This window comes from Frankliniella occidentalis, unplaced genomic scaffold (assembly GCF_000697945.3).
Source record: "Frankliniella occidentalis isolate FOCC.00 unplaced genomic scaffold, Focc_3.1 Scaffold92, whole genome shotgun sequence".
Classification (NCBI taxonomy): Eukaryota; Metazoa; Arthropoda; class Insecta; order Thysanoptera; family Thripidae; genus Frankliniella; species Frankliniella occidentalis.
Window position 1 is genome coordinate 94,848 of NW_026267221.1, and position 10,833 is coordinate 105,680.

General features: G+C 38.2%; 2 protein-coding genes across 4 annotated transcripts; one reads left to right on the forward strand and one right to left on the reverse strand.

Annotated features, from left to right (window-relative positions):
- Positions 1-998: 998 nt before the first annotated feature.
- On the reverse strand, positions 999-8,105 carry LOC113209452 (uncharacterized). Of its 3 annotated transcripts, none has more exons than XM_026426969.2 (9): positions 7,975-8,105; positions 7,563-7,687; positions 7,178-7,336; positions 6,879-7,074; positions 6,524-6,800; positions 6,304-6,432; positions 5,150-6,169; positions 4,514-5,059; positions 999-4,403 (listed from the first exon to the last, which is right to left on the reverse strand). In XM_026426969.2, the coding sequence occupies exons 3-9, from the start codon at positions 7,322-7,324 to the stop codon at positions 4,313-4,315; spliced, it is 2,406 nt and encodes an 801-aa protein (XP_026282754.1). In that variant the 5' UTR covers positions 7,325-7,336; positions 7,563-7,687; positions 7,975-8,105; the 3' UTR covers positions 999-4,312. The 3 variants fall into 3 exon arrangements, with proteins under 3 accessions (XP_026282754.1, XP_026282752.1, XP_052125386.1); XM_026426967.2 differs by having other exon boundaries at positions 7,563-7,729; positions 7,975-8,095; XM_052269426.1 differs by having other exon boundaries at positions 7,563-8,095.
- A 255-nt stretch (positions 8,106-8,360) lies between these two features.
- Positions 8,361-10,576, forward strand: LOC113209453 (sentrin-specific protease 8). The gene is made up of 4 exons (XM_026426970.2): positions 8,361-8,530; positions 8,673-8,875; positions 8,962-9,408; positions 9,479-10,576. Exons 2-4 carry the CDS (start codon positions 8,684-8,686, stop codon positions 9,560-9,562), a joined length of 723 nt encoding a protein of 240 aa, XP_026282755.1. The 5' UTR covers positions 8,361-8,530; positions 8,673-8,683; the 3' UTR covers positions 9,563-10,576.
- Positions 10,577-10,833: the final 257 nt, after the last annotated feature.

Below are 10,833 nucleotides of genomic sequence, written 5' to 3' on the forward strand. Positions count from 1 at the left end.
TCAGAATGCACGCTGCCATGGGCAAGAACATTCCCGTATTATTTGCGAACATTTGCAACAAGCGTAAATAGCGGGCCCACCCCACCCCACCCCACCCCCAGGCTGGGCCACCATCGCGGGCCAGGCGGACCTCCCCATCGCGGTGCGCCACGCCACGCCCCCTCCCGCGGGGTCGGGCTTGCGCCGCGTGGCGCCTCGTGGCGCTCCCCTTCCCGTCCCGCGGCAGGAGGTGGCCCGGCCAGCAGCATAGCGGGCATAGCAGGGGGCGACTTCCTCCGTCGACGTGCTCTCCTGGTACCGTTCTTTTCAATTCCGAGGGAAATCCGAGAAAAAGTGCCCCTCAAATACTCCTGTACACCTGTACTCCACCTATTTAGAATGAATAAATGCGCGCTCCGCGCGCTTTGAATCTTGAATGAATCTTGAATCTGTTTTTCCACAATTTGACGAAAGTAGGCGCGGCAAGTTACGGTGGCTACTTCCCCCCTGCAAAATCATTTTTCATTCCACTCCCATCCTATGGTGGGGAAAGGGAAATGGAGAAAGGGGGTGGGTGACGGCCTGAATGAGGGGCTAGGGTTGTCCGTTACCGTTCCCAATTCCATACCAGCCCCCCTTCCCTACCTCCCTCCGCCCCACGGAGATCGACAGGCTGGGCGCAAGAGACTAGCCCCCTCCCTTTTGCCTAACCCACCGATCTCTCATCTCAGCAGAGCCGCTGTCACGATAATACGAGTTAACTGGAAACCGACTTATTAAGCGGTCGCTTAGACCGACTATAGCTTTTCCTCTCGTCACTGCTGGGTGCTTTAATATTTTAGAAACGGAAAGTGGTTTTCCGAAGGATCCCGGTTCCGGTAGTCAGATAACCAATGACTGGGCTGCTCTTCCCATCTTTCATTCATTTTGTTTCCTCATTGTGTTGAAAAATAATGGCCAAACATCAAGAAATTGTTTCCTTCAACTAAAACTATTGGAGTGGTGGTCTTGAAAAGATGTTTTTGTTAACAAGTCATTTATTTTGATACAGAACAAAAGATTAGCATAGACTTATGTCAGGTTTTGTTATCATTTACACATAATAAAAGGACACACAAAATTTTAACGAACAATCTTTTGTAATGCAATGCAATGCAATGCAATACAGTACAATACACTGCAACTTGCTGCATTAACTTACGTACACACACAAATCATAAGAAACATTCATCTTTGGTAATATTGCATTCCACATAAGCATTGGAGGTGCATCTATTTACATTGATTTAAAATGGAAAATACAAGCATGAGCAAATGATGACCAATGTATGACACAAAACAATCCAGACCATCCATGAGTAAAAATCATAACTTGACTACACTAGGCCTTGAGACAGAGATGAGGGGCCCCTTTGTGTTCCTCAAATTTCCAACTCTGATATGATCTCAAATGAGATTGTCGACAGTACAGTAAGAAAATCTAATATAGTTTGGAGTTCTTTTGAACAAACATAAAATATTGTAAGTCCTCACTTTGAAAAACTTCCATCTCATTTTGGACAAGGAAGTAGAGATCAAACAAAAACAAAATGTCTGTTAAATTATAAAATAGAATTAGACATGCATTTTTCACACACAGAAACAAGATTGAACTGCCTCTGAGTGTTATATTTTCTTCTAAAATGTTACACAATGGAATGGATGTGTCTGGTGGGTATGTAAATAAATAGCTACAGGAATGAAATAAATATCACAGAGAAAAATGACAATAGTGCATTAGCATCATGAAAAACACGACCAAAAAGCACATAGTTATCATGGATAAACTCATGAAATGATTCTAGAGCACAATATTAGGGTATATATAAAAAAAAAATTATACAGACATAGGCCTAAACCAGCATTGATCACAATAGCGCAAAAAATAAAACAAAACAAGAAATTACATCCAGAAATAAATAAACATTTTTGATTGGATTAAAATATTTTAGCAAGAAAAAGATGAATTTGACAATTCAATTTACTCATAACAATGAGCAAAATCCCAGATGCCATTACAAAGCACTAGCCAGACCCTAAAGAATGAAACTCTTTGCTTCACCACACTTGCTCTTGCTGTAACTCCCTCAAGAGGTAAAGCTTTTATTTCTAACACTCATTTCCATATTTAAGAAATTCATTAGATAGATTATCATTTTTGTTTGGTGGCTGGTCCCTTACACGATAGAACACATCAACACACACATGAAGAATAGATAGATATTTTTAAAACTCCTGTCCCAAAGGAAAACTTCAGTTAGAGAATTTTCAATTACGTAAAAGCAATGGCTAAATAGCATATAAGGCTAAATTGGTCTTAGTCAAGATGCATAACACTGTTTAGAACCATCATGCAGACCTCAACATAAGAAACTCAAAGTAAGTATCAGATTTGAAATTGGAATTTAACTTTGCACAAGACAAAACTTCTCAAAAGAAAAGGAAAGGAAACTAAAAATAAAGCTCAAATTTGTGAACATGGACATCACAACAATGCAGATTTAAAGTGCAATGAAGTTATCAGAAGGATGAAATTATTGGTACCCTAAATCAGTACCAAATAAAACTGTCAAAGACATATTACATTTTACAAGCACACACAGAAGATTGACATTGCAGAACCAATGGTTCATGTCATAAAATATTTATTGGTAATACTGGCTATTTAGTGAACACATGTGTCATGAGACCAAGATACTAATGACTGATTAGATTATGATTACTGTTTCCTACTCCATTTTACTTTTTGCTATACCTAGCTTGCAAAACTGACATTAAAATTCTTTGGCACATTTCTTTCCCACAACATCATTTCTCCCGCAGTCTCAGCAAGATAAAGGAAACAATATTGACCTATAAAATGAAAGAAAAAAGGCAACAGAAAAATAAACAAAACAGAATAAATGCTTTAAGGTAGATTAAGTCTCATAAAAGACGTGGCATAAGGCATACATTTCTTTGACTCTTTGGCTCCAAATAATGGTTTTGGAACCATGTGATTGGCCTTGGCTGCTACCCTACCTCAACCTTAAGAGGCAAAATCCACCTTCACAGCTTCCCAGATAATACATAACCGGTAAGAGGCTTTTTTGCTGTAGGCTGTAGGTGCCTTGCACATTCAACTCTTTCCTAAACCCAGTAACAAAATAAATTGAAATTGAAATAACAATCAATTAACAAATAAGCTGACGGTAAAACTAAACACATGATCACAGAAGAAAAGAATTGTTTCAAACATGCAACAAAAATGATAGTTTGACAATTCATTACAAGAACAAGTAAAATATCTAACATGACATAGTGCAACTTCATGAGCAAATGTTAGCAAGAAATCATAGCAGCTACTTCACAGGATTAGTTGTATCACAGGTCAGGTTAATGATGAGTTAAGGTTACAGAGTAGAAATACGTGAACAATAATATTAGGTTGGAGGTCCACTCATAGGCCACTGCTTGCTTTGCTTATGACAGTCAAAAGAAATTACATACTTCCAGATCTTATAAGACTTATTGGAAAAGTCAACTGAAACTTTCTTCCACTACTCCAACTTTGTTTTTGGAAAAATATCAGGTTTTAATTAAGGCAATTATAAGAAATATTCCACTCTGCACAGTAAATGAATGGATTCTGACGGAATTATTTAGACGGTCTCAATTGCTTACAGTAAGTAGGAATGATTCTTCTATTCAAGTTGATTATTTACATGAGACAATAATAATACTACGTCACTTTGAGAATATATTTAAAGGATGTCTAGAAATTGTACAATGTTAAACACGTTTAGTCTCGCATGGGCACATGTTGGCGATGCTTTGCTGGTAAACACCACCACTGTAAATTTCTCTTGGACTCAAGGTGTTAAAACAAACCCAGAAATCAAGTGAACAGATAAATCTAAACACTGCAATTCAGGATCAAACTGACCCAAGAATAAAATGGACATAATTACTAGAATCACACAGTTTGAGGTCATAGCTTTTCGGTCCATGTGACACATTTTGATTTTTAAGGTGAGCACAGATACTTGCCAAGATAGAGTAAATTAATCAGTCACTACACTTTGACTCATTACCAGCATGAGCTTAGAGGCATGATATTAATAATACAGGACAGAAATCCAGGATAAAGTAACTCAGCATTGTAACTTGCTTAAAATTCATGTTGTGCAAAAATTTGGCAAATTAAACCTTAGCACCAGGGGTAAAGTAACATTCCATTCTACCTGAAATAATAAGAGTGACATCACAAAAAACTTTTTAAAAGAAAACACGAAAGTAAAGAGATATTCAGTATCTATTCTTCATCGGACTCATCATCGGATGAAGTTTCTGGCATACTACTGAACCAATTGTCTCTTGCCCCAACACCATGCAGTGGTACTGGCCTGTAATCAGAAGTAAAAAACAGTTCACAGCTTCTAATCACCAAGGGAGTCCCAGATATTTTATTAGATACATTATCTGTATGCAACATCAGTGAAATCCAAAATGTTACCTGTGACGAGTAGGCAGAGTTAGACTTGTTCGATAGTATCCATTCCCATTCTCTTCACTTGTGTCAGTAGGCTTGCGATGCAAAGTCATTGTAATCTCTGGCTCAGGATCCTCTGCATCTAGGTAATAGTTAGAACTGTGTGTGCTCTTGCAGTTTTCACATTCACTGCGGTAGTCGTCATTATCATCAAGTCCACCTTGGGCCAACGATAAATTACTGTTTTGTGGTAGAGAAGGGTCATTGACTGGTAAACTCATGATGCTGCTATGGCAGCTTCCTGGACAAGTGCATCGAGGGCTGGCAGCCTTAGGACATGTGCATCTTGGTGGAGAGGCAGCAACTAGCGCTGCAACTACGGCGGCGTTAGGTGAGGCACTTGCAATCGCCTTATTATGCTGAGGTTCCACTTGTGGTATTACAGGAGGCGGAACAGTTATGGTCGTAGACATAGACATAGCACAAGCAGGTGATGAAGTTCCATCACTTAGTAATGACTGAGATGGGGTTATCTTAGGTGTTGGAGTGGCAACTGGAACAGGATTTCTCCTAGGAGTGAAAAAAAAAGTCTTGTTAAAATTTGTAATTGATTTCAAGTTCATACTGACAATACATCAGATAAACACTACGGTACTCTACCTGAGTGTACCCATTCCATTACTGCTCATCCCAAGATGTTTGCCTCTTCGTAGTGTTGCAATGTGAAGATGTGGAACATCCACTGGTGCTGGGTGAAATGCATCTTCATAGACACCAGTTCCAGATTTTGGAACATTAGTTAAATGAGGAATAACAGATTTTGAAGATATTCCTTTTCTCTCCTTTTGGTCCAAATCTTGACCAGGCATTTCTAATACAGGCCCTGGAGCCAGGTGTTGACGTCCATATGAATGAGAAAGATGCGTTTGCCCACCACCATGAACTTGATGATGAATACCATGAGAATGATGAGGAGGTAAGGAATGAGAATTCTCAGGAAGGGGTGTAGAAGGTAATCTTCTATCCTCTCCTCTGATGGGGTCATCTTGCCTCCATAGGTTTTCCCGATGACTTAAATCTCTGTGAGCAAACTCATGTCTATGATGAGTTTCAGGTCTTAGGCCCGAGCGGTCATCCACATGAACATGACTGAGGTGTTGAGTATTTTCTTTTCTATGAATTATATCTGGACGGTGATTTCCATCACTTCGTAAAAATTCAGCATGATGAATTACTTCCGTTCGAGAAGTATTTTCAGCCCCATGAACATTATCGAATCTGAGGTTTGCCTCAATTCTATGACTAGTATCAGGTCGATGACCAGCATCAGACCGCTGATTAGGTTCTGAAGAATGAACAGTTTCAGAGCCATGGACTCCATCAGATCGATGACCAGCATCAGACCTGTGAGGAGCTTCTGTCCACTGAAAAGTATCAGGCCGATGATTTATGTCTGCCCTACGAACTCCCTCTGGTCGATGGCTTGAGTCAGGTCTAGGAGTCATATCACTGCGCCTTAGAGTGCTAGACCTTGAAGATGAATCTGTCCCTTGTCGCACATGTGTGATATCAGAATGAAGTAATTCAGGCCTAGCAATTGGTGGAGCTGTGACAGTTGCCGTGACAGAGACAGTACCAGTAGCAACTGAGACACATGAAGTATTAGGTGGATTTTCATCACTAGAAAAGAGAGAATAAAAAGTTAGAGAATTTAAGTTTCATTGAAAAAAAGAACAACATTAACATGACCTTTTAGTTATTTAACAAATTAGAACAACCAACCACCCAACTCAAAACTTTGAAAGACAACTTACAAACGTTCTGGTTGTAATGTAAAACTTGCACTTGTGGCAAGATTTATTGGTATTGTTCGATGAGTTGTGGTTCCCAATAAATTTCCTGTTGCATAGGTGTTATAGTTTACTCCTAAGAGCGCATCTCGACTGAAAATTTAACGTTAAGACCCACAATGAGCTGTACCATTTCAGTAATAAGCTAGAAAGTTCCAGAGTAGCCAAAAAAACTAAAACTAACCCAAAATTTGAAGGATTTGTATGCAAGTTACCACCTGCCATGGCTGCTGCCAAAGCTTCAGCTCGAGTGGCAGCAACTGCTTCTTCATAAGGAGGAGGAGCCTCCCCACGTGGAAAATAGTTACCAGGCGGCTTCCACAGAGGATAATGGGGAAAATGGGCAGCTGGTTCTTCATATCTTTCCATGGCTCCAGGCAAATATCCCAAGGAACCCGTAATATAGCCAATACTGCCCAAACTACGCTCATCTTCACTTAACTGCCTATTTTGACGACCAGCTGTAAAGTCAAAGCACATTGTCCAACAGTTAGACAAGTCAAATGTTATTTATTACCAAGCCAATTTGAATAACTTACAGCGAATTTTTCTTTGGCGTAAGCGATGAACAAGAAAGAAGAGAAGAGAAAATGACAAAACAGCTGTGATGACAGATGCTATGAGGCGAAGACCAAAATCCCCCTCTAAGCCAATAACATCATTTTTACCAGGTGACAGGTCATCAAGACAAACAAAATCACAGCAACGAGCACCTTTTCTAAAAGTTGAGCAATTCTGTTTTTGTTTTTTGGAAGAAAAAAAAGAAGAGAACACGTAGGATAAATATCCAAGAACCAAGAAAGATGACAACCACTTGAGGTAGGATTTCACAACATACCTGAGGTTGGTGGCACATTACATCCTGACAGTTTTTTGGCACTCCGTTTTCACAAACACATTGGTGACATTCACCTGGACCAGCCATATACATAAGGCCATGCTTAACATGGAGCCCGTTAATATCTCGGCACTCCGCAAGAGACATTTTACTTGGACTCTACAAAAAAACATAAAGTTAAAGAAAGCTAGAAAGACATTTTGCAAATGACTTTAATAAATACCAAACATTTTGTTAATTGATATTATGATTTTTGTAGGCAACTCAATTAAAATCACAAGTGAAGAATGTGATTGAGCAGTAGTGCACAAAGGTCAATTTAATAATAATAAAACGCGATTTAAGAAAAGAACTCTAAAAATAACCCACTGCTAAAATTTATTACCTTCCGATCAATCTTTTCAAAAAACCTAAGTTGTCATTCTTCGCCCATCAGCTCCACAACGCAGGGTCCGTCTGGTTGCTGTTTGTTTGTGAATTAGCAGACTCGAAGCAGACGACGCTTGCACCCTTCAGAGCCCCCGTAACAATGGCGCGGGTTAGAAGATACATCTTTCAGAAATATACATTAAAAGGCAGTAATGCTTGCTGAATTTATCGATTATATTAGGCAGAAAAAAGAAGTACAGCGTTTAAAGGAGTTCCGAAATGAAATTAAAATGGTTTTTCTAATCAGGCCACAATGAACGGGTTGAAACATGAAAGCGTAACATCGGATAGCTCTATCACTTCAATAATAGCATGGTGACGACGATCAGTCTTGAATTGAAATAAAAACCCTTCTCACAGCCGCTTACAATTTTAACCTGCGAGAGAACGAGGATTTCAAACCATGGCCAAGTGTTTAGAATAAAAGAACACGGACTAGATAGGGTTGATTTGACTTCTGACAGAGGGTTGACAGGGGTTGACAGTGACAGGAGCAAGGGATGGGATATGTTCCTGGCACTCAACTCTATTTTACGAACACATTTTGACCACAACGACCATAACAAACACAAGTTTGCCACACTATCCGAAATATTTGAAAGAAATGAATGACAGCATTGTTTCCGCCCTGAATACTGTTACTAATTTTAAATACATTTTGCATTTTCGGTAATAACATAACATCTCTGTTCTTGTGAAGGATGGACGCATCCATGTCTGCATCTGCATGTTGTGATGTTGTCATGGTAGATGGAAGGCGGTTTAGGATCTAGGATCTGCTAGGATCTGTCAAAGCACATAGTAGGAACAAAAATATGTTCAGAGTTTTGACCTTACATTTCAGCAGTTGAACTAAAATTTTGGCTTGTTATTGCAAGCCAACGTCATGATTTTCCATCAATAGATTTTTCGCCTCAACTTCAGGTTAGGTCAATAGATAATGTACTTCAAAACTACAAAATTTGAAACAGCTTTGACATTGAAGCATTGTCCCTTTACATGTCTGCTTTTGAGTTCGCGATGATTCACAAGTTTTAATTACTGAGATTTTTCTTTCATTTTCCAGCCTATTCCACGATGGGTGCAGATCCCATTGTCTTGAGTTTTTATGATTCTATCATAAGGCAGTCTGACGTTGACATCTTAGAAGGTCCTCATTGGTTGACAGATAATTTAATAGGGTTTTACTTCGAATATCTATCAAATGTAGCATACAAAGATGAAGCAAGGCTTCTTTTTATTGGTCCAGAAGTAACTCAGTGTTTAAAGGTATACTTGAATTTTATTACTTGAAATTACGGAGTTGAATACAATATGCACAATCCCTGAATGCATGTGCTATTCTTTTACCTCAGGTGAGCCGCTGCCAAGAACTTGGTGTCTTTTTAGACCCATTACAGGTTGAGAAAAGAACATTTGTATTTTTACCTGTTAATGACTGTACTCAAGTAGAATCCCCTGGAGGCTCACATTGGAGTCTATTAGTCTTCTGCAAGAATGAAGATTCATTCTTCCACTTTGACTCTTCATCTGGATCTAATTATGGACAAGCAAAACAGCTAGCATCAAAACTTTCCAAATTCTTGTCAGCTTCTGAAGCAGGAGTTTTTGTTCAGGCTGACACACTTCAGCAAAAAAATGGTTATGACTGTGGCATACATGTTCTGTGCAATGTAGACCTAATAGCTGAATATTGTGCAAACCACAACCGTGTTGAAGGTTGTGGACTTGTTAAACAGTCAGAAGTTTTGAATAAAAGAATAGAAGTTCTCAATCTTATATTCCATTTAAAAGAAGAGATGGTAAGTTGATGATCCATGTAGCTGTAGCTTATCTCAGTTGCTGCAAATAAAAAAAATATCGCAATTTCAGGAAAATGAATCTGGGAAATCTAAGAACAATCCACGACCTACATCGTCAAAAAAAACATCTAGTGCTGCTGGGTCATCGAAGTAAAAGAAGAGTTCTCCAAACAATTTGTCTTAAAAATATATTGATTCTGTAGGTTATAGATATATTTTTGGCATGGTGAAAATTTTTCAAACCTTAAGATATGTGATATTCATGAATTGTGTTAAAGCATTAGACATTTTACGACATGTGCAACAGGACAAAGTTATGTATTTATAAAATTAATCAACCTATGAAATCAGTGAATTTCTGAAATTCAATCAATTTATTTGTCCATTTGTTTGTCATGTTTAGAGAGAGAAAAAAAAATCTGCCAAGTGCCCAAAAATGCCACAACTTTACTGCATTTAGCATGTATAAATTCTCTATCTCCTAAATTTTGTCTTCCATGCATATGAAAGTGACTCCTTCAGATAATCAATGTTTCCTCATAAATGTCTTACTTCGTATCAGAAACTTTCTTGTAATCAAAAGCTTACTCACACAATGGTATGTAAAAAAGATAGGGGTTTTCTGTTTGGTGTAGAGATGCTGCATGGAATACTGTACACAATATTGTGATATTCAAAACAAAACAAAAACAAACAAAAATACGTACACAGATCATATTTTTATCATAAAAATAGTAAAGTTGTCCTCAAATATCACGTTTAGAGCTTAAAGATCTAATATTTATTAAACACGAGTAGTTGCTCGTTTGTAGTTTATCAGTCGTCAAGACAAGAATGGTGACATTATGATAATTTTTTTGTAACTAAGGTTGCAGATGACACTTTCTTAATTTTTTAAAACTATTACATTAATTGTCATGAAATTTTGCTTTGAATATCAGAACATTTAGGAGGGCAATTGACCTCAAATGGTAGCAAGAATGTCATGTAACTAACAATGCTAGTCTAAACCATGAATCATTATTATAGTAGCATTTAACATCACCATATCGTGTCATGGTCATCATCTTCATCATCACCGCACTACCATTTTCATCATCATATGTATGAAAGACTGTTGTCCCTGATCTAATCTACCGTGACAGAATAAAAGTTTCAATAACATTAATATTTTTGAGAACTCATTTGCTTTTAGTTCTACCAGGATACTTGTTCTACACAGCCAGTGGCAGCGCCAACGGGTAGTCAGTCACGTGATTTTTCGTCGTCTACTAGTTATTTGAATAATTTACAACTACAATTACTTCAGTTAGAATAAAACGGTCACTGTATTTGTTCAATACATTTAATTAGCTACTGAAAATGAAATTACATCTCAAGATCAACACATGACAGGACAGGTAATTTGAGAATTGTATTGGGGTG